Below are 24,050 nucleotides of genomic sequence, written 5' to 3'. Positions count from 1 at the left end.
CCCACCGAGACACCTAGCGTGTCATGGGTGTGCTGCGACACCTGATTACAGCGCAGCAGGTTTTGTTATTTTTACCACACATACTGGTTGGATTTGGCACGATGGTGAGTGATAGTTCGTAGATCAAATTTTATTAACAAGACATTTCCCAAAAATGAAATGCACTGTTAATAACTGAAAGGCCAAAAAACTGAACCTATGGCTCATAGCTCGTGAGCTGTAAAGCCACAACAAGGCACCAACCACTTTACAGTCCATTCACACACCTTTCATACATGACATGCACAAGACCATTCACACTGCCAGCCAAGGGCCCAGCATATTACAATACTCGCATCAACAGACAGAGCCACTCAATGGCCCCATCACTTTCATACACCAACATGCCTGACGCAGCAATCACACCAGCTGACGGAGTCTTTGGACTGGCATTTGGCTAGCAGTGTGTTGTAGTGGCCAACAGCAAGTCACTATTTACACCGTCAGCCAAGCACCACTTCACGCACACTGCCATCACTTTTTTTGTTAACAAAAAAAGAAAACACTAATTTATAAGTAAGTACAAAACTACAAACACAAAAGCTCTAACTAAATACATGATAGTAATGCCAACCGAGAAACTGAACAAAAAATATAAAACAATATAGAAAATGCAGTTTATGCTCACGGTAGTTCCCAATAATTCTTTCAGGTGTGGTAACTTCTGAAACAGCCGGCCACACACAGCCCAGGCTTGGAAGGACAATCGGGGCAGTACATACGAGTCTCCCTCCAGATACCTCTTCGGGCACAGATTCTACATTTCTTAGCGGGAAAGTCTTTTTTGGGCGTGGGAGGAATGTGATAAGGAAAGTGGCGATATTTCAATCTAGACACATCCTCCACCACTGCTTCTCTAGGAACTCTTGCCTGTTCCACCACAACAAGTCTCTCTATCACACTCCTGAAATTTAACAAATGTCGTACTTGACTCTGGAGAACTATTCTTGAAGACAACAAAAGCACTAAAAGTTTCCAAATGGAAAAGATGAATAGCTAACTTCTTATACCAAATGTAAGACTTACGAACAGCAGTGTAAGGTTCCAACCTCTGATCAACTCTATCTACACCACCCATGTGCATATTGTAGTCCAAATTGCACGCTGGCTTGCACACCTCAGCAGCCTGACCCCAAACAGTCACAGCGGAAGTACTCTCATCATGAATGGTAGTCAGCATTTAGACATCCCTCCTGTCTGCAAATTTCAAAGCTAGTAGTTCATCATTATGCAAGGCACTGCACTGTCCCCTCTCAAGTTTTATACACACAAGCTCCCTTGGATAGCCTTTACGGTTAGAGCACATTTTGCCACAAGCAACAGTGTCCACTCTGAACACTTCCCTTCCAGTGTAGAAGTTATCTAGGTACAAATTGTGACCTTTGTTAAACATCTGTCTACCAAGTTTCCACACAGTTTTCTCACTAACTCCAACTGAAAGAAATTTATAGGCAAAAAGTTTTCCGTATGGACTCTACACCCCGAGAGACCAGTAAAGGCCAGCAACTGTGGCTGCTCCATGTTTGGTGCAACCCACGTGTCAGGTCTCCAAATGGGAAGCCTTTCAGCTCCAGGCTGCTGCACGATTGGCACATCAGTGTCCTCCTCTAAAACAGGCCCTTCATCCGCAATGAGTGGCTTCCTCATCAGATGATTCCTTTCGGACAGAAAATTCACTGCCAGAATCTTGCATTTCCTCCTGTGCCTCAGATGCAGAGTCAGTCTCGTAATCATGGTCAGAAAACGACTAAAAAAACATACCAGCAACCTGCTGAGCAGTCACCCTGCAGCTAGCCATGATCCTTTGTAAGAAGTGTAACTTGACAAATATGCCAACAACAACCAGCACTGTGTGAAATAAGTAATAAACAAAGTGTGGCTTTATCACAAAGAGTTATGTACTAAAAAACTATACCATTCACTTGCCTGAAAAAGCTAGACTCGCCAGCAGCTACTCTGCACAGACACAGCAATCACCAAAGATATCCCACTAAAAAGAAAAAAGAAAAGAAAATTACATATAAGACAACACAAATATCATCATGCACAAATCTAAGGACAATTTCACACACAATCCTGCTTTTAGTACACCACTTACAAAAATGTTGTTATTCCTGCATGGCAGCAATACTCATTTGAAGTAAATTGTTTTTTCTTACCAAAATACTTGCAACTACATAAACTGCAGGTCAACCTCTGCCAAAACCGCAAGGATGCACTGCAAAGGAAGCAAAAGCTTTGAACTAGAACAAAAAGTAGAAATAACCTATTATAATCACAAATGCAAATACTTAACCAGTAGACAAACGCCCCTCCACCAAACCTTTCGAAATTTTCCCTGATGTCTAGTGGTTTCTGCCCTCCTCTGGGGCAGATGGGCCTAAAAAACAAAATAGGCTGATCAAATGGCCAACAGTTAGTTATTTCCCCCCTTTGGGGAGAGGGGCTACCCCCTCCTCCTCCCACAAAAAAACAGAAACACAAACTATCCCTGGTGCCTTAGTGGATTCTGCCCCCAGGCTGAAAAAAAAAAATAGGCTGATCTGCCCCGAGGGGGGCAGAAATGGCCAACGGTTCTCTTCCCCCTTTGGAGAGGTGACCTTGCCCAAGGGGCCATCCGGCCCCCTCACACAAAAAAAATCAAACCCTAATAATCCCTGGTGCCTTATAGCTTCTGCCCCCCTTGGGGGCTGATTGGCCTAGAAATAATCAGCTGATCTGCCCATAAGGAAGGCAGAAACGGCATAAAACAATATGCCGCCCCCCCCCCCCCTCCCCCCCAAGGAGCTGCTCCCCCCAATTGAAATAGACACAAAAAAGAAATCGCTGGTGTCTAGTGTGCATTCCTGCTTCCCGATCGCGGTGTGATGTCAGCGCGTGCTGCCAGTAGGGAGGATGTGTTGGGGATGGCAGGGGAAGCGTTTCCCCTGCCATCCCTACCATCCCTGCCCAGGGGAGGGGGTGGGAGGTCCATGGGGATGGGCCAGTGACAGGATGTAATGGTTACATCCGTGGCACAGCATCGCTGTGCCACAGGACGTAACCATTACGTCTTCGGCACTGAAGGAGTTACGTTTTTATATTGTAACAGAAAATTCCTAGGATTTGTGGTTGAAGAGGCACTGCTGCCTTTTGGCCTCTGCTTGGCCCGTGGTACCTTTGCTGGCCACAGACTGTGAATCCATATCTTTCCTTATTTGTTAATCAAAGCAGAGAAATCTAAAGAAGCTGCAGGTAACCTTCACCACAGCTGCAATTTGTTACACCAGCTGAGATTCTTACTCAATATAGAAAATGTATCCTTGATTCAGATGCTATATTCAGTTTATTCAGGTGTTACTGGACATGTTTAAGCAAAAGGCTTTCAAGCTCTCAGAAACTGATATTATTCCAGAAATATAAATATTTTGCTCAGATATTTATCTCAAAGTTGTATCTTTTCAAAAGGTACCGGGGTTGTTGACTTTATGCATAGTTCTTGTTCTGTGGCTCAGCCTTTGCGAATGATTGCTCCTTTGGAGCCTAAAAATGCAGTGGAGTTTGTCGAGCAGAAGCTTATTTGATCCTTTTCGAGTGCCTACTTATTTGAACTGCAGCTTCCAGTTCTAGAACAGCATGTAGACTCAGTCAAGGGAACTTCAGCTGATTTACTTAATGCAATGCATGTAGTTGGCAGCGATGGATTTCCTGCCTCTAAGTTTTTAGGTGAAGTATTATTGTGATGCAGTCAACAAGAAAAATAACTTGCATTGTATTAAAAGCTTTTTGTGTTGAGGCTCTCAAACTGTGCGTTTAGTTCATGTACCTAGAACTTGAAGGCCCCTCAGCTCACTTGACCTGTGTAGTCCATAAACAAACAAATGCTTTTAGCTGGATGTTGACACAGAATCACAAATGGTTGTTGTGGAACAATTCTTTGCCAGATGGTGTGTTTCTTTGGTGGAATTCTTATGCAAACCAAAATTGATAGCTTTTTTCCTGGAGTTTCCACATTGGAGCTTGGTGATCCTTCTCTGTTCGGCGTAGGAATGTAAACCATCATAGTGAAGTTGTCATTTGGATAGTTCCTGTGAGTTAGCCCTCAGTCCGGCTTCTCCTGAGCTGCTTGCACTCTAGAAAGACCTGTTGTAACAAGGGTTGTCACTTATGTATCCAGGCCGAGGGGCCCTCAACTTTAATGCTTGCAGATAATGATGTTAATTGAAGTTTCCCATTCAATTCCTAAGGTAGCTACAGAGAGGTATTAGCATGCTAGTGATGCAAGTGGTGGTGTGTAGGGCAGTGTTTCCCAAAAGAGGCAATCATGTTAATAGTTCCATCCCATTCTGCTATTGATCTTTCCATCGTTTAAGAGTGGCTAAATAGTAGTATTATGAAAAGAAAACCACCAGCTATTTTCACTTATCTTCATACTACAAAGTATGGTTCCCTGATCCATTTATTGATTGGATGCATTTTTTTGGAGTGAGGAGAGTAACAGTATTTAGAGTTCTGTTTCTCAGATACCGTTTTTTGTGCTGTTGTGTAATCTCAAATTAGTGGTCACTTTTCACTTTCTCCATGACATCTGCTATTGAGTTTATGTCTGTACCAACTGGGATTGTTAGTGCTAAAATCAGACCTTATTTTGGCAGCTGTTCCAGCAAAAGGAGCTGTTGACTCTCCTGGTGTAACCTCTCTACAGCGAAGTGGTTTGAGTTCAATCCAGATTTGGTTGGTCCTGCACACTGACACTAAAGAGCTTCCTAGCACTACCTGATTAGACCCAGACAGCACAAAAAAAGCAGAGAGACAGACTACATCTTGGTCTCTTTGGTAAAGAGCACGGTTTTATTATTTTCCTGAAAGACCGAAGCAGGTGAGTTTTTCACTTCAGGAGGGAGTGTGTTCCTCATTTTATGTACCAAGTGTCAATTGGATCTTCCTCTGCATACCGCTTGAGCTAGAAATTAATGCATATTCTTAACTGGCTGGATAGAGTCTAAGCTGTTTAGATCGCATGAAAGTTAGACCTTGTTCATTATCCCCCTCGACAGACAAATGACTGCGATTAAAAGCTATCATTTTCCAACTGGTAGGCACAATAATTTGATTAATTTGAAATGTTGCCATTGTGATTGACTCCAAACAACAGGCATGCTAATATGTTTTTGTCTTTAATATGAAATATCAGTCTTTAGTAAAGCCCAGTTCTTCCTGTAGTTAAGTGTTTAGGATTTAGATTTGACCACCGTTCTTTGTGTGGAACTAGGTAGCAGGATAAGGATTGTGCTGCTGATAGTACGAAGGGCTGATAAATTTGCCTCTCCTGAGGTGTTACTGTGTTAGATGTGTCGGAGAACTTTGTCTATTAGAAATGTATTAGAAATCCTTTGGCAAGTTTCATACCTTATTTGTAGGGACCGGAGAAGAAACAATAGCAACAGACCAGAAGAAGGCAATTCATAGAGTGTAGTGTCACCAGTAACACCAGTCTCATCTGAATTCTGCTTCAGACAGTTGGTTACTATCCCACTGGCAGTACCTGAAAGCTTTTTGGAATTGTTTGTTAGCTCCTTCCGGACAAAACACAATCTGTGTGTTGTTGCATATGTGTAAAATGCAAAATCAAATGTATTAGGAATGCTAGTTGGCTTGACATCTTTCCGAGAAGATCACAACACCTATGTTCTTTTAACCTCATTATTCTAGAGTGGAGGCACTTTCACCTTAAAATGGCCCTTGGTTTCTAAGTACGGTACTGGAGCCTACAGAATTGAAGTCCAGAGCTTTGTGGTTTCTGCTGGTGCTTGGAAGGGCACACCTGTAATGAAGCAGGTGGTTTTAAATAAAGAGCTGTTCTAAGCTACAGTAGAATTGCTCTACCATAGGCAAAAATTAGACCTTTTCCTGGGATCCCTAGGAGAATCCGAGATTATTGGGCAGTCACTGTTGTGTGTAATTTTATTTACCACCAGTGTTTCAGGGCTGCCAATACTATTGCAATCCAGTGAGTTAACCATATTCCTCCTTTTAGGCACTTAAGTGTACAGGGACAGTTTAGTCGAGCAGTCAAGATTTTACTCTTAGAAGTGATAATGTTTATAAACTTAAATATAGCATGACACTCATTAATATCAATGTCTAGCCCATATCTTCAAAGAACAAAAATAATTTTATTTACAGGCAAGTGAATAGAGCATTTAAGAGCATCATACACATCATAAAGTAGATGGTGCTAGATCCTTGCGTACTTCTTTAACAAAGCTGCAACCCAAAACCCTTTCTTTAGAGTTGACACATTAGGCATGAGGTCTTCTTTAGTATTGGCCTGGTTGCCAAATGTATCCTTGGGGCTGCTCTTGCGTCAACAAAAGAGACTTCCGAACTGTTCAGTATTGCTACATTGTTTACTAAATCCCAATCAACAGGACCAGTCGCAGGCCAAACAAATACAGTGTTGCAACCTTAAACTGATATCTCTAGCTCATTGCTTTGTTGCTCTTTGACTTAACATTGGACAACTCAGACGGAAGCCACAGCCACATGTTCCGTTCAAATATAATTAGTGTTTGCTCCCAAAACCCCACCACCCAAACAGTAAGAGTGCCACTCAAATAACATCAGTATTCCAAGGTGCAAAGAATTTTGCTAGCCAAATAAGCAGTGATTGGGGGTCTGGAAACCAATGCCAGGTTTTTCAGAACTTCAGTATTTTTGACACTAGTTAATGTCACAATTGGAAGCAAGATGTTGCATTTGTGCTAGATACATTGGGTCAGCACCCACTACGATATCCAGTGAAGTTACTAATCTGTCACAACGTGTACTCAAATGTACGGTCTCAGTCAAGTTTTTTTTCAGCAAGCAATCTGGACCCCAATACTTCTCTGGTTCCCTGTAGGAACTAGACTTAAGTTTTGTAACTTTAGTATTATGATACAACCACAAATTAGTGGTATCTCAAGTACTGTGAGTGAAAGAGATGGTTCGGACTGTTCTGCAAACAAGAGTGCTAACTCCAGCCAGCAAGACCAGACCTCGCGCCGATGTGTTAAGATTTTGGATTTTGAACCTCCAGGTCTCTGTGGCTGAGAAGGGCATTTACAGATAGACAGTACAAGGATAGTGCAACTTCACCAGTGATGTTGCATAATAGTTCATTTATAGCTTCACCACCGAGTTAATGCTGGACTTGTTCTTGTTTCTTAGCCAGCTGGACTCTCATGGCTCTTCTGTGGTCTCTTCTCTGTAAGACATCCTTAATCCTAGCTTTACAGTCCGCTGTTTCTGGTGGATACTTGCAAGAGCAGATCCCTCACCATCGAATACACCCCAGATGCCAAAGTGCATTTGGAAATCTTTTTGCAGCAGTACTCCTGCATGCCACTTGATGCTGCCATGCCGCTTTTTCTAATCCCCATATTGGCCCTGAAGTGAGGTTTCCTGTTGCAGAGCCGATTACTCAGCTGATCTTGGTGCATCCTGAGTTTTCCAGGCCGCCTTGACTTTTCCGGGACAGCGGTGGCACCTAGGCAGTTTTTACCTGACTTCTGGTTTCCTCTGGTGCTCCTTGGGGCTCAAAAGAACGACCGTAGCCCCCATTCAGTTTGCTGCCTGCAGAGCTTCCTTTCTGCCATCTGACCCCTTGGGATCTGCTTCAGGCCTGTATCAACATCAGTACAGGCTTCCACTCTAGATCTGTAACCTGCACCAGTCCCTTCCACATCAATGCCAGTGCCGATGCCACTGGATGAGTATCCAATGTCGATACCGATGTTGGACACTGAACTGGCTTTGGCTCGTTCTCAACTGATGTGACGCTACTAGATGACAAAAGCGTAACTGGTCATAATACAGCCAGACTCTGACCTGGTGCCTCTGCTGTGGTGTAGACACAAGCAGACGTTCCATTATCTTTTTGGCTGTGATTCAGATCAAGTACAACTCAGTCTGAATGATGATTATGCTGATGTTAGGGGCGGCTCCCTCCTCTGTATACAGATAATGCCTTTTACATAGATTCACAAGAGTGCTGTCATTTTGACACTTCTGAGCCAAGGCTTGACTCATCACCAATGGAAGAAAGCCCCTTTGTTACAGTGGTCTTTAGAAGACAGCTGACGCTCTGGATTTGCAGCTGGCCCCACTAGATATCAAAACAAGCTTCCTGGCAGAAATTTGCAACCCAGGCCTAGGGGCATAACACAGGCCCCTGCGGCTCAGGGGGCACCCTACTTGGTAGTGTCCCCAAGTCCACCATAGAGCCTGAGAGCCCCCATTGAGCCCAAGATGAATGAATCTATGAGACGTGGTAGACCTAATGCCTTCATCATATCTTACGGGGGTCCCCATCATTTTGCATTACGCCACTGGGTGGGCCAGCTACTTGTGAGCCCTAGATTATTTTTAACGAGGCACGCATCAACACCTTGATGGCCTCTTGGTCAAAGCCCTGTTTCTGTCCACCTGTAAATAGGCTTCAGGCTTTAGTAGCCAGCCTCTTGGGGTCCTGATTTTCTTACTAAACTTGTGATTTAGACCTCAACCAGTAAAGTGAATCCCAATTAATTCCCCATTACTTCTCTGGATAGGGAGTCAGGAGAATTAAGGCTTTTGAGAAGCGTATGTTTTCCTTCATCAGTCTGACATTCCGGTCAGTTATTGTTTATGTACAGGGCCTTTAAATTCATGCCTTGTGAGATCTGGCCAGCTAGATCTTGGAAGCCCTGGAAGACCTTGGGGCCTCCGTGGTGCAAACTATGATGGACAAGAGTTTAACAAATATGTTATTTAGCGCTGATCTAGATAGTACTGATTGCCAAGGGAGGTCTGTTGGCGCCAGTGTTGTACTTTCTTGAGTTCCCAGTATTTTCTGACATAGTACATGTCTCCCTTATGGACATGTCTTTTGATTTGTCACACCTTTTCAATGCGAATGCAGACTGTGCTGGATCACTTTTTTAAAAAAAAGGAGAGATACAGTGTGCCTCTTCAATCTATTAACCCTTGTCAGTGAGTGCCCTCACCAGTTCCAAAAGTTGAGAGGCTATTCCAGAGTTCAGGTGTATAGGCAAAGACAGCCTTCCCAACCAGTACAGCAGTCATGCCAGTCCTTTTGAGGATGTGACTCTGGTAGGCCAGATGGGGATTCGGTTTTCCCATTCCTCTTCCCCTCTTGCAACAGTCACCGAAGCACTTTAGTTTGCCATTAGTTGTTCATACTCACACGTTCTGTGTGGTTCAAGGTAGGCCAGGAGCAAGTTTGTGGTGTTCCATTTGGCCTCATCAACACCCCTCGGTGTTTGGGCATATCAGTTTAGCCCTATCCTTACAACTTGTAGTGTAAGGCGGGCTCACCTTAGTCTGTTGTAGGACACTTCCAGATGACAGCAAATATCCTGATATTCTTTGGGGTTCACTATCAACAAGCTGAAGTCTCACCTGAATCCTTTGGAGAGGCTTCTATTAATTGGAACTATCCTATATAGATGGTGCATTTTAGGGCCTTCCTTCCGCTGCAACAAGTCCATGGCATTTAAGCCAAGATGCTGATATTTTAGCCTCTGTTCTGGCGCTCAATGAGAGCAAATCTGGGACTATTTGACCTCTTAGCCTCCTGCATCCTCTTGGTATCTACATCCCAAGGTAGCACAATGCATCTTCCAACAGTTGGGAGAACCCTAGTTGGATCTTGACAATTTGCAGCGTCAAAGGTTTTGCGCATTGGAGTTTCCGTGAGAATACTTGTTGTGCGAAACAGTCAGGCTGGGATTGAATTCAGAACTCCTGTATGCTGTCCCCTCCCTTCCTCCCCTACTTTGAGTTCTGGAAAAAAAATCAAGGACTGTGCCCAAAGCATCCTAGAGGATCTTTATTGGGTGGGCAGCAGTGTGTGGTACTTGGAACTTCTTGGCATGAGCATTTGTCTTCTAATTAGGTTACCACTTTGTGAGGATCTTATGGCCAAGCAATAGGATAGGGTCATCCACCAGAATCGGCACAATCTTAGACTACAGGCGTCAAGATTGAGTGATGGTAACTGACTTCAACTGTCCTTGTTCAAATCACTGGCTGTGATGAGTTTTTTTTTTTTAAAGGTCCGACACACATGTTCCCTCCCAAGCAGTTTTGGATGCCACAGTAGGACCTTAACTTGGTATTAATGTTTCTCATGTACACATCCTTCTAGCCGATGCATAGTTGCTTCTCTTAACTTTGAAAACTCTTCTCCCTTGCTATAATATCAGCTCTTTGCATGAGTGAACTCCAAGCACCTTCAAGGTAACCTATATACCACTACCTTTGCCCAGATACGGTGGTGCAAAGGATGCAGATGTCATTCTTTCTAAAAGTCATGACTTCTTTTCACGTTGGGCAAGCTGTAACTCTGCCAGCATTCTCTTTGATTCTCCTCACCCCTTTAATCGAAAGGAGTGGCTCCATTGGCTGGACCTTAAAAGGGCTTTGATATTTTATATTGATGATACTAGGAAATACTCTGTGGATGATCAGCTTTTTATGTGGTTCTCCTGGGCTACGAAAGGGAATGCTGTGCACAAGGGGGCCTTGTTGAGGTGGCTACCCACTGGCCGAGAAGCAGCCGTCCAGAAGGTATAAGAGCCCATTCTTCTAGGACTAAGACTGTGTTGGCCTATTGTTTGCCTGTGCTCGACATGTGCCAGGTTGTGATGTGGGCATCATTGTATGTTCACGAAGCTCGTCTGCCGTTCTGCTCTAATGTGAGGAGTTTGCAGTTAGAAGTATCTATTAGAAGAACAAGTTAATATACATTAGAAGAACAAGTTACTTGCCTTTGGTAACACACTTTCTCGTCATTACTCTATCTAGCCACAGATTCCCCGCTGCCCTCTCACATCTCCTTTCAGTGGAGTGACCTATTTTTAACATCTAAAAAAGATACCAAGAAAGTGTTCAGCACACTGGTACCTACAATTGTTCATACTCTGCGTCTGAGGTCGGGGGAAAAGGGAAATGTAAGAAACTGACATCATTGTGCATGTGTGGTGCTTATATACACTCAATCACTTCAGAGGCAGTATGGAGCCTCATGGGACCACCTACAGGCTTGCAGGAGCACTGCTGAAGAATAGATTCCTTGATCCAGTCTGGCGCCTGGTATTATTCTAAGGCAGAGGTCTTCAAACTATGTGGTGCGCCTTCCTGGGGGTCCGTGTAAGTATTCCCAGGGGAGCACAAATACTCTGCAAGCACATGTAAATGAAGATGGCCTGGAAGCACACATTTTTTTGTCCCGTTTTCAGACTGTCTTCATTTACAGCGGTTAAACTGCATTAAAAAACACATGGAATCTGTAATCCTGAGGTCTGTGCGGTGGGGGGTTAGTTAGTGAATGCTGTAAGTAGGGTCAAAGACATGGCCTAAAAGAGCAAAATGTTACGTAACTACTTTGACTTTCTGGTCACTGCCTATAAAATAAATCACAAACTTTAAATGGAAAATTAATGCAAGTTGAACAAGTTGGGGGGGGGGGATTCACTTTTGTGAACACTTCCTGTGTGTCCAGAGAGTCACAGAATTAAATAGCGGTTGTTGCAGTGAGAAATAGTAACTATATCTAAGGTGCTATGAGGTCCCAGCTTGTGACAGAAAGCACTGTGACCATGTAAGTAAATATTTAAAAATCACATTACACACAATGTAAAATAGGTGGTAACAAAATAATTTAGTGTTTAAGATAAAACAATTGCTTCCAAAGTATATATTTCAGCAATACCTAACTAGACTTGACCTTCTGTAACCATTTTTTTAAGTGCCCATCACAACGATACACTGCAGAACTTCCCAGAGAATTCCCTTATATTACCTGTCAGAAAGAATGCATTTTTGTCACCATGAAGCTTCAGGTGACTCCCTCAATAAGTGTTTTCAAGCTTCCAAACTGCCTTTGCAGGAGTGTTAGGGGATCGCATCACCTTGTATTTGTTTGATCCATTTGCTGTCTTATAAGCCTCAAATTTAATTTGGATTATGAGTTCTCAAAAAGTACCCCTGAAATGATCGCCCCACTCCTGTGCTCAGCTCTGTCCTTCCCACTCCCCCGTTAGTTGCTATAACGTTTTGGAGGGGTGTCTGACTTCAAAACATTTTGCTTGTGTGGACCTCTGAGCAAAAAAAGTTTGAAGACCTCTGTCCTAAGGTGAAGAACCTTTGGTTAGATCCACCAAAAAGGACACTTCCAAAGGTAACTTGCTTATCTAGTGCTCATCTGCCAGTGGTCATGGAGTATTTTTTTCTTGCAGTGCAGTCCTGCACTTCTCTCACAGGTTGCAACACAAGAGTCTCCAGATATCCAGGTTTGGCCCAACTAGAGTTAGCTCATTCTCTAGTGACCCTTTAGCCCCTACTATTGGTTCTGTACATCACAGATGAGAGAGGTTTTGTCCCTTGTTTACACATGTGGGGGCCAGTATTATCCTCCTACGTCCCCCAGACGAGCATGTACAAGCCACCAAAGGTCTTTATTCTCTTCGGCCTAGGAAAAAGTGCCATCTTTCTTCGATTAGTCCAGTTTTCAAGGCCTTTTGAAGCAGAAATGGCTGAAGGTGGTTTATACATCCAAGCCAGACAGAACTTGAACAGAAAGCCACCATTGCTAGGTGACAGCAACACAAGGAGAGGAGGAAGCCGTGGGTGTCATTCTAGTGGAAGAAAATTGCACTAAACAAAGGGAGATGATAAGCTTCTGCTACTCAATAAAAAAACTGTTGGGAGAGCGCTCAGTACAGGTATATCCATGCTTTTACCCTGGTAAATCGCCATCTTGAGCATCTCTGTGCATGTTGTTCCAAATCTATACCATGATTACTTAGTGTCCGGAAGCAAGGGACACAAGAATGGGATGATTGGTAATATTACTTATTGTTTTCTGCACATAGATACACAAGAGAATGTTAGGTGGATCAGAGCCAAATCAGTGACTATTGGGTATCTTGAGGTTAGTTCAAGAAGGTGGGGTTTATCCGCCATGGGGCTAGACAAACAGAGAGGTTTTCTTCAGGAAGAGGTTAGTCCCAAGAAGGTGGGGTTTATCCACCATGAGGCTAGACAAGCAGAGAGGTTTTCTTCAGGAAGAGGTTATTCCCAAGAAGGTGGGGTTTATCCACCATGAGGCTAGACAGCAGAGAGGTTTTCTTCAGAAAGAGAATTTATTTTAGTTGTGCTTCTATCCGATGTTCTCCGCCCAGATTCCTAGTTTGGCACTTTAAATAACATGACCAGCAGAGAATCTGTTATGTTTCGTGAGTCCCTTTTTTCATGTGAGATGGTCTGTGATCAGCAACATCACACTTTGAGATCTTTTTAGTTGAGTCCTCTTCTAAAATGCAGCACAGTACATTCCTTATCAGCCCATGAGGGACCCCAGATATGCTTCCTCAGACATGTGTCCTATGTCTCTGTTCCCTACATGTCTGAGCTGGTGTCTGGAATCCTGAGAGTGAATGATGTAAAAGTGTGTGTGTGTTTATTGTGTGGGGCGGAAGCTGGGAGATAAGGGACATTTGGAGGGAGAATGAATCCCTGAGAAATAATTACCTGCTGTTGCTGTGATATTGAGGCATAACATGAAGTAAAGAACTTGCTGCCTACCTAAGTGGCTCCAGCTTTTTGTATGAAGACCCTGCTCTCTAACTTCAACAAAGCCATGTACCATTTGCCCACTACCGTGATCCAGCATTGTGGGGTAGGCAACTGGGTTGGCAATAGTTTAAGGCTGTAATACTACATGGTGGCCACCAATTGCTTCAGTGTGAATTGCATCAGCGTTTCCAGATCCATTTGCCTTCTGGCTGGAAGAACTTCAACATAACAAATCTGTGCGAAGGTCAAGCATCTTTCAGAAAAAGTGTTACCAAAGGTAAGTAACTCTGTGATTTATTCGTGTATGAGAATGTTTTAAAGGCAGATTATCAGCATTGTCTCTCCTGTCTGTTTTGCAGTATCCTAAGTCACTCTGGGTGTCCGAGTATTAGCTGATGGTTCCAAAGTGCTCTCATCTTTATAAATGTCACTAAATAAAAATGATGGCGGCTTCCTGTGTGTAAATAGGTTATCAATAAATGTACAATTTGTTTAAAAAGTATTTTTGAAGAGCTAGCACTGTTTCTTAGTTTCATAGGAGGAGAACTTTGAAAATGGAATGTCGTTTATAGCGCTGTATTAAAACTGAAGAAATGTTTGATCACTGAGGATTCCTTCTCCCAAGGTTCAATGCCACAGTAATTCAGGCAATTAGAATTACCTTTGTCTATTTGTTTTGAGTAAATATATTCATTCTGCGTCTTATTGCTTACAGTGGTCAAATAATTTGGACAAACATATTTTATATTGCATGAATATGCGTTGTGCTTGGCGCTTTTGGAGTTTTGGAATCTTGTATGCTAATAACGCCTGTTTATTTTCTTGCAGGCAGGAATACAATTCCGAGCAAACCAGTTGTTGCTAAATAAGTTCTCGATGACGGAACTATCGGCATCTCTACCTCAGTTCCAGCAAGGACAGCTGACGGAAGACACTCACCCGGCTAACACAGTATGTAAAGTGGTGCTTCAAAAACTCCACCACTTCCAGAGGTCTGCTGGCAGCTTCTAGAAGTATGGTGGAGCTAAAGATGCAGACGCATCTTCTCTAAATTGCTCTCCATGGTAGTTTTAATTATACATTGAAGAAGGATCAGCTGGGAGATCAGTCATACAGGAATCGCTAATCCTCAGGGCATTTCGTACTGTAATTGTATATACCTAATACTCGCAGATTGGCTGAAGAATTAATGAGGAGGGTGTTTACTTCCTCCAATGCAGCTTCCTGCGTAGCACTGTCTGCAGCAGTAACCTGGTGGTAGGCACTCAACAATTTCAGCTCCTAAAGCGCTTTGTTTGTACGCGGAAGACCGGTGCAGTTACTTTTAGTAAAGCCTCTTGCACTAGCGCAGTGAATGTTTTAGGTGGCATAGTATGCTTGTGGTATTTATTTCCACAGTATTATAAAGTATGAACTAGACTTTGAAAGGCAGTGTATAGTAGTTTGAAACATGCCTAAGAAGAGTACAAAAGAGATATTAAAATAATCTAGCGCCATATTGAGTTGTTGCCACTCGGTGGTTATAGATGCACAACTGATTGTCCTTAGGTGATCTATATGTTGGCACTGGACACAAAACCTCCTTGCATGGTGATCAGGGCATGCAAAGACCCCTACCTGGGGAGGCCAAGCAGCAGGAGACTGCTTGCCAGTTTGGTTCATGTATGATCATTTCTCCTTGGGGAAACATTGACACAGCAGGCTTATTTATAGTTGGTGCTTTTGAAGAACTGGCTGAACTTTGCATGTATTAGTTCAGAACGTTTTTGCTAGGATGAATAGTTTTTGGCATCAAAGCGCTCCTGTTACTAGATGGGTCAGTCAAATGTGGGTGTCCAAGCTTGCACATCCTATGCTCAGCAGTATGCTGTGGGAAGAGGGATGCTGAGTTTGAATGAGGTCTTTGGGGGATTTGAAAAGTTGTGGCAGGCTTCGAGTGCCATTTAATTTAGTTGAATGTAACTGGTGGCAAAACCTCATGTTGTTGCGCCTTGAAGCACGGGATTGTTGCACTGAGTACTTCCTTACTGTTCGGTGACTGAGTGGTCCCAGAGATAGTCTGCCAGGTGGCTTCAGATTTATTGCCTTGTAGGTCAGGTATGCTGTCACCAAGGCAAAATAAGGCTTCATGGATGAGCCCGTTCACAGGTGTTAAGGCAAGGGTGGTGATCGCAGGACCCTCTGCGAGAGATGGCCTCTTTTGTTTTGGTAAGAGATGATGGGCCTTAAAAAGTATGGTGTCCTGTTGCCATCTTCTTTGTTTTTTTCTTTCATTTAATTCAGTGCTGTGCTGATCTCTTTAAGATAAATGAGGTTTTTTGCTTTGTACCTGTACTCCTACTTTGTAAGCATCACATCCTTTTAATGCATATTATTTGAATGAGGAAAAAAGATCTCATATTGATTTTGGAAACTAGATAGACTCACACTCATGCTTTAGTGTATTCAGCATAGAGTGGATTTTTTTTTTTTTTTATATAAGCTTAGCTACCCAGTATCTGGATACACTTTTCTTTGTTAACCCAAATATTGACTTCAGATACATTTATCACAAGTATTGTTCTTGTCCCTGGACTCAAAGCAGCCGCTGTACTGCAAGCTCTCTGAATTGACAACTATTTCAATTTTTGGTTTTCAGTAGGTGGCAGGGTTGAGCGATCAATTCTTAACTCTTCAGTGGTTTGGGAGGATGGAGTGGAAAGCATCGGAGTCATTTATAATAAATATTTTGCCAAGCAGCGCTATTACAGGATTATAAAGTGCTAGTTATGTATAGCGACTTATGGGAACTTATCCTGGTCCTCAAGAAGCTGAATGATATTGTTTGAATACTTTAAAGTATGCCCCAAACATTTCAAGGGAGCCATTTATTTAAAGGTACCTTTCTTTCTTGTGTGACAGGATGCAGAGGGTCCTGCCCTTCCCTAGACCTTGATAAAATGGACTGGGTGGAACAAGTCATCATGTACCTGCGATAGATGGACCCAGATATGCCAAAGGGGATTAAATGTATTTTGTTGGTGGTACTTACTGAAAGGAGTTCCAAAGACTGATTTTCTTCCAAAGCATATTCACAGGTTCAAAATGTTTAACTTTTCCAACTATTTGAGTTTTTTTGTGCTACTGTTTACTTGTAATTCCTTAGTGATATGTTTTCCTTAAGAAGGTCAACATCTTAAACTCTTGGAATACAGCAGATATGATTGAATGAGCAATAAAAAAGGCAGGGTCTTTGCCAAATTGCTCAGTGCCTGCAAATTTCTGATCTCGTGTTGGTGCACATTTCTGACTTGGAATTCTCAAAACCTATGCAGTTAACTAATGGAAACCTGTGCCATAGACATCTTCCCAGGCATAATCTGTTTTTTCTTTGTGATCTGTTATTCCATATAAAAACATATACATCCATATTTTCACAAATGGAGAAGAAACAGCTGTTAACTTTTTTCTTCACGGGGAAAACATTTTTCCCTTGGAGAACCTCTTCCTGCCATCCTGGAAGGAGACTTGTTCTTGCTTGAAGTAAATATTTAAATTAACCTAGGTGTGAATGTAAGAATCTTCCCAGTCATTTCTAAGGGTGCGGATTTCCTATTGCATATGTTATATTGTTTCATATGGAGGACAACAATTTTTAATGTTTATTTTGATCAGTGTACAAGCCCAACCCCCTCCAGTACTAAATGTTTGTTTGCCAGTTTACATTGCCGCATGAAAGAACATTGTCTGCCACTAAGACTTGGCTCGTATCTGTATGTATAGGTTGTTCAAACTTTTATATATGATTCATTAATGCAAAGTTTAATGTGAAAATGTGTTCCCGTACATGCAGTGCCACATGTGCACATACCTACACCCCGACGAATCCACATATTACATTTATCATTTTAGGATGGTGGATGGCCCACCTTTGAGCAGTTAATAAAACAAGCATCGGCATAGCCCTAGGTCTTGCTACATTGTGCTCACATAGAGACACAGGCATGCACAAGTGCACCTTGCCTATGCTAGCACATTGAAGCCATCTATTGGCTTACCCGTGCTTGTTTTATTGGCACGAAGGATATCACAAAAATCATAACTTTTACCATAGATGAAACCAATTATTTGAAAGACTGTTATGTTTGTGCAGCGTCTTGAAACCCTTGTATGTTAAACATCGGAGAGGACAAATAACAAATCACAAGTTAGACAAGAAACTTGACACAAAAGACTAACTAAGCGATAAATGCTGAATTTGCACAAAAAGAACATTTTTTGGAAGAATGAGAGTGAGGACAGCCAATTATCTGAATCACAGAAGTGAAAGTGGACATGGTCTGAGAAGCTGGGCTGAGAATCTGCCAGAGAAATAAGGTATCTGTCTCTAAATGGGATAAATGGCACCTGCTTCTGAAAAAACACAGTTTTTACATAGCTTTAATTGTAGACGATGGATGCCTCTCCTTCTGGTACCCCTATAAGCAAAAGACATAAGCATCAAAAGAGAACAGAAGTATTGAACCATCTCGGCTCGCACGTCAGCTCCCCGTGGAAGTAAATATGGACTTGCAACTAAAGCTTTATATTGAAAGCCATCACTCCGTGCACGTTCTCTTCTAATGACCCAACATATGTTCAGGTTTCATTAAAAGTTTTTGTTTTGTCGAAGAAATAGTTGTCAGTGACTTAAAACCTCCTCTTGCAGTAAGTAATGTGCTCTATGTGGCATCCTAGCGGAGCCCACTTTGACATTTATTTAAAAAAAAAAATAATAATAATTTAAACGTTTTCCCTACAGAAGGGTTTGCAATATTTATGTTTATCTGGAAATACTTTGATATGTCTGCTTGGCTGCAAATGTGCATTGATCCAGGATCCTCTTCTTTCTGACTGCAGGGGTTGAAGGTAGAGTATCTCGGCTGAGATGGCGGGCAGTTTTGTATTCAGTGTCCGTCATTGATTGAATAAACTGCCACAGCTTACATGATGTGCAGCGACTGGCAGCAGCCCCTACACTGCACTCCTCACAACCAGTGCAGCAGCTGCCATGGGTTGTACAGCGACTGACAGGACAGGATATCTCAGGACAGCACCAAATTATGATCAGTGGGAAGTTCCCAGCTCCACTGGACAGCAGTATGTATTGTTAGGGCACACAGCCAGATCTTGCAGTCAAAACCAGACATGTCCGGCAGGGATGGGGGAAGCAACAGCGATGCTGAGGCAGGGTGGTGGAGAAGCACAGAGTGCGTGGTGGTGAGGAGGCCAGGGAGTACTCACAGGCAGGGAGAGCAGGGCCAGCTTCTGGTGTGGGTAAACTGGGCCCAGGGCGAAATTCTTCAGGTGGTGCCCCTCTCACTTGGCTACAGTGATTCAGTTTAAAGTGTGGCCACACACCAACAATCCCTCCACCCTCTTCCCCTACAGTTTGCCACAGATGTTACAGATCTCTGCGTATTGGGGAGGTGCAGAGATGTTTGTGTTTAGAGGCTGGTCACTGCTGTGATGTAATCAGCAAGGAACAGGCCTGTGCACATAAACGAGGCCCAGTGCTGCCTCGTTTTATTCACCAGCGGCGGTGAGGAAGCCACGTTCCTCTCCTTCCGGGGCACTATTCAAGTAAGTGTCATCTCTGGGACAGAACAAGGAAACACATGGACTCTCAAAGAGTGGTGCCAGAAAAAGAAAAAAGTAGTTCCCTGATGTGGATCTCTGGAAGGATGCAAGTCATCCAGTCAGCAGCATGCTAGAGAAGCTATCCTCCAAGGGAGGGACAGACACCAGAACGGAGAGGACAGCCATTGAATAGGAAGCAACCAAATGAGAGTGACCAGAAAACCAACAGATGGTAAGCAACAGGCAGGCTCCAAGCCCTCTGTAAGATTTGGGTATGCTTGACTAGAAGCTTTTGCTAAACTCTGTCCATCAGATGGCATCTAATCCAGTATTGCTCAAACCCAGAATGATTATGGAGGTGGGGAACAGGTCTGGGACTGGGAATGTACTATTGTATTTTGCTTACGTTTTCATAAATGTTAATAAGGGGCACTACAAATAGACGTAGTTGGGGTAGTTACGATGTGAGATTTGTTGAAAGGAACTAATTACCATAGAACTCAGAAGGTGAAGCAGTTTGCTGTTCTCCACCTGCCCCAGGTATCATTGTACAACTTCAGTTCCCCATTCATGCCCTGGCTCCTAGCATGACTAGTTGAAGACATCAAAATAAAGCTAAAATGGGTGAAAGCATTTGAAACATAGATTGCTAGTTTATATGTTTGTACTGTTTAACCACTTCAACGTTTGTGGCCTCAATCACAACTTGATGAAGTCAATAGTTATTTGCTTCTCATTTCATCTGACTCAGTATTGAATGCACACTTTGTATTGTTCGTCAGCCATCAGTTTTCTAATAGATATGTTTAAGTTCGTATATGACATCAAAATATCCTAAAACGTGGCAAAATGTGTCTTAAATTGTTCTGAAAGATTAACTGCTTGTTTTCTCGAACTGATGTTTGCGTATCGAAGTGAGGTGTCACTGAGATGGATGGCCATGCTACCTTCATAGCGGTAAACATGTCTGACTTTATCCAGGGAGTTGGCACAGTCTCATGACTAAGAGGCCTTATCTGTTCAGGTGTAGCCAGGTTTGGTATTAACTGCCTCCCTTGGATATTAGAGTGATGTGTACATTGCTTTTTTTTTTATTTATTCCGGAACAGTTCCGGGGGCTGGGTGAAAATACACATCGCCGTCTGCTTCCCAATAAGGGATTGCTGTAAGACATTTTGTGCTGAACATTACCTTATCGTAGGTCCTTGCCATGTGGGATATGCCTGAAGAAAATGAGGAGTCTGTCCCTTTGCTGAAGAATGATTTGTCTTCTCTGGTAAGCTTGAAGTACAGCTGTGCTCGCCCGTTAGAGCACTTGGTTTTCTGTATGCATTATCAAGGGGGTTTTGTTCTTTAAGGTGAATATTCTGTTTAACCAGCCCTCACTCTGCTTTTTTGTTGAGCTCCATTACATGTGCTTCAGGTGAATCTACTGTATTTCATCAGTTTGATAACCAGAGTTTGTCATTCTTCCCTCCGAATCTTAAACTATTTAGTTTGAAATTTCGTAGTCATTTCATTTTCTCGTATATTTTTTCCTTTTCGACTGGGGAGTTAAATTCATGCTTTTGAGTGTTGAGCTATTTAAGTGAAACACATTCCCCCATACCAGGATCCTAGTTGTCAGTTTCTTGTAACCTACACCTTATTGGTAAAATGTTTTTGATGTGTGTTTCTTCGTCTTGTTGATTTAGTTTAAATAGTTTGAAGCATGGCAGGAATTGTGTACTTATAAATGGTTTTAGGGTCGAGCGCAAAGCGCTCTGTCCCTAGTGTAATCTCTCTCTGGGCTTTTAACCACGCCCATCAGTTTGGTTGGTTTGTGGGCTTGCCTTTTAAAATTTGCTTCATTTCATTAGTGAAAGGCATGCATATGTCATGCCTTTTTTGGTGTTTAGCCCTCCTCGAGTGCACTGGCCAACTACTGAAAACATTCGAGGCTCCATGTTTTCTGTACAGTTTCTGGACTACTGTTTCTCTTTTTTTTTCGCTGGCAGAGTGATCTTGCTGGGCAGTAGTCGATTGCTTTTACATGACATCGACCCTGTTACATGGGTAATTTCACTTTTGCTGGTTACATGGCTAATTGCACTCTTCCCCGATATGTTTCACTGTGAGCAAACTTCTGTTTCCTTTTGTGTGTCTCCGTCACACTTCATCGTGGCCGTGGGCTCGCTTATGTGAAACTGTTTTACTTTTCAATTTATGTGGCAAGAAAATTCCGGTAAGGAGTTTAAAACATGAATAGCTCTAACTCGAGCAAATGCGAGACCCGTTGCATTGCAAATGCTTATTAAATTTTGTCAACCTGAGAACTAAAACTGTTCCTACAAAAAATATATATTTGATACAATATATGTACTGCGTATGTAGCTGAAGCAGCTTTCATGATGTATGCTCTACTGTACTATGTATGTGTACTGTACATGGTCCTTTTGTTTATATGGAGGTGCTTGAGGGCGGGGCCTGTTGGGGAATAGAGCAGTTGTCTTTCACTGGTGTAAGAAAGTAGCTTCTTTCTAGCTTGGTTACCCCCACTTTTTGCCTATTTGTCAGTGTGTTTGGCTGTGTCTACTGGGATCCTGCTAACCAGGACCCCAGTAGTTTTGCTCTCTCCTGTAAATTGTGTCCTTTTTTCCTCAAAATTGACTTACTGGTCCCCCCCATGTAAGTCTCTAGTATATGGTACCTAGGTACCCAGGGCATTGGGGCTCAAGGGGATCCCTATGGGCTGCAGCAATTATTCTGCCACCCATAGGGAGCCCATGCAAAGGGTTCTGCAGGTCTGCCATTGCAGTCTGCGTGAAACATGTGCATGCACCCATTTTCACTACAGGTCACTATAAGTCACCCCTATGGTAGGCCCTCTCAGCCCAGAGGGTAGGATGCAGGTACCTATGTGTGAGGGCACCCCTGCAGTGGTGCCCCCACAAACTCCAGATCCATTTTCCTGGACTTTGTGAGTACGGGGATGCCATTTTACACGTGTACTGGACATAGGTCATTACTTGTGTCCAACTACATAATGGTAACTCCGAACCTGGGCATGTTTGTATCCAACATGTCGGAATCATACCCCAATACTGTTTCAAGTATTGGAAGTATGATTCCATGCACTCCGGGGGCTCCTTAAAGGATCCCCAGCAGTGCTACCACCAGTCTTACAGGGTTTTCCGGGCAGCCCGGCTGCTGCCACCCCTCAGACAGGTTTCTGCCCTCCTACTGCTTGATCTGATCAAGCCTCGGAAGTCAGTACAAAGGATTTCCTTTGGGAGATGGAGGTAACACCCCCTCCCTTTGGAAATAGGTGTGACTGGCTTGGGAGGGGTAGCCTCCCCAAGCCACTGGTTTGCTTTGAAGGGCACATTTGATGCCCTCTGTGCATAAACCAGTCCACACCTGTTCAGGGACCCTCAGTTTCTGCTCTGGCACGAAACTGGACAATGGAAAGGGGAGTGACCACTCCCCTGTCCATCACCACCCCAGGGGTGGTGCCCAGAGCTCCTCCTCCAGAGGGTCCCTGGGTTCTGCCATCTTGTTTCCAAGGTTGACAGGGAACTCTGGGAGCATCTGAGTGGCCATGCCAGGCAGATGACATCCGAGCCCCCTCCTGATAGGTGCTTACCGGGTTAGGTGACCAGTCCCCTTTCGGGGCTATTTAGGGCCTCTCTTGGGTGGGTCCTCAGATTCGGCTTGCAAAATTCCAGCAGGACTCCTCTGCAACCTCTGCTTTGTCTTCTGGCCTCCGGAACTGCGACTGGAACCTCCAGTACCGGACAAGCTGCCTCCAAGAAGAAATGACTCTTCTGCAACATTGTTTCGAGGGCTCCTGCCAGCTTTGCAACATTTCCCTCGCCGTGCATCTTCAGAAGACTGCAACTCTTCGGCCTGCACAAGAAGAAGGAGGAATCTCCCTTGGAGTGAAGGGGTCACTCCCCTGCAACCGCAGGCATCTGCAGCAAGCGACGACTGGCTGCGCGGATCCTGCATCATGGTTGGTGGTCTTGAGTAGTCCTGTTGGTCCTCTCTGCCAGCTGTCCAACTTTGGTGGAGGTAAGCCCTTTCCTTCCCACGCAGGACAGTACCCCTGTGCACTGCGGCTCTTGCAGCTGCCAAGGCTTGTTTGCATCTCCTCCAAGGGACCTGGTTCACAGATAGTTCATGCTTAGAGTTCCCCTTGATTATGATTTGTCAGACTCGCAGGAGATACCCAAGTGGCCAACAGTAGAGGAAAGACAAAGCGTTTGTTAACCCCTTGGCAGCCAAGGACGTAACGGTTACGTCCTTGGCTGTGTCGATGAGGCGCCAAGGACGTAACCGTTACGTCCTTGGACTGGCTCATGGGGGGAGCACTACCGCTCCCCCCATGAGCCTCGCCTCGGCACCCCCACTGCAGGGATTGAAGGGGAATTGCTTCCCCTTCGATGGCTTTCTCTGCATTTCTGCTGCCCTATCATGATGCGATCGGGTAGCAGAAATGCCCACTAGCCCACTAGACTAGTTTTTTTTGGTTATTTTTTTTTTTTTAGGGGGCAGATAGGCCTATTTTTGGAAGGCAAAAGCCCACCAGAGACCAAGAAAGATTTTTTTCTTCAAAATAAGAGGGTGGGGGTATGGCCATACCACCACCCCAAATAAATGGGGCCAAATTTGTTCTGCCCACTATCCGGGGGGTGGGTGGGTGGGGGGAGAAGAAGGGAATGGGGGGGGCAGAAAGTCTACTAGATGCAAGGGAATTAAAAAAAAAAGAAATGTGTGATGGTGGCTACCAACCAGTAAGGCATGGTTATGGTAACAGTCTTTCAGCTCCC

At 43.7% G+C, this 24,050-nt stretch overlaps 1 protein-coding gene across 1 annotated transcript in view; it reads left to right on the top strand.

Annotated features, from left to right (window-relative positions):
* Positions 1-24,050, top strand: part of PSEN1 (presenilin 1) — a 159,687-nt gene that overhangs the window by 11,230 nt on the left and 124,407 nt on the right. The window contains exon 2 of the mRNA XM_069208931.1: positions 14,470-14,592. Within this exon, the coding sequence (XP_069065032.1) occupies positions 14,518-14,592 (75 nt within the window). The 5' untranslated portion in view covers positions 14,470-14,517. The remainder of the gene's footprint in view (positions 1-14,469; positions 14,593-24,050) is intronic.

The sequence above is a fragment of the Pleurodeles waltl genome, chromosome 9 (assembly GCF_031143425.1).
Source record: "Pleurodeles waltl isolate 20211129_DDA chromosome 9, aPleWal1.hap1.20221129, whole genome shotgun sequence".
Classification (NCBI taxonomy): Eukaryota; Metazoa; Chordata; class Amphibia; order Caudata; family Salamandridae; genus Pleurodeles; species Pleurodeles waltl.
This window is presented reverse-complemented; position numbering and strand designations above follow the sequence as displayed.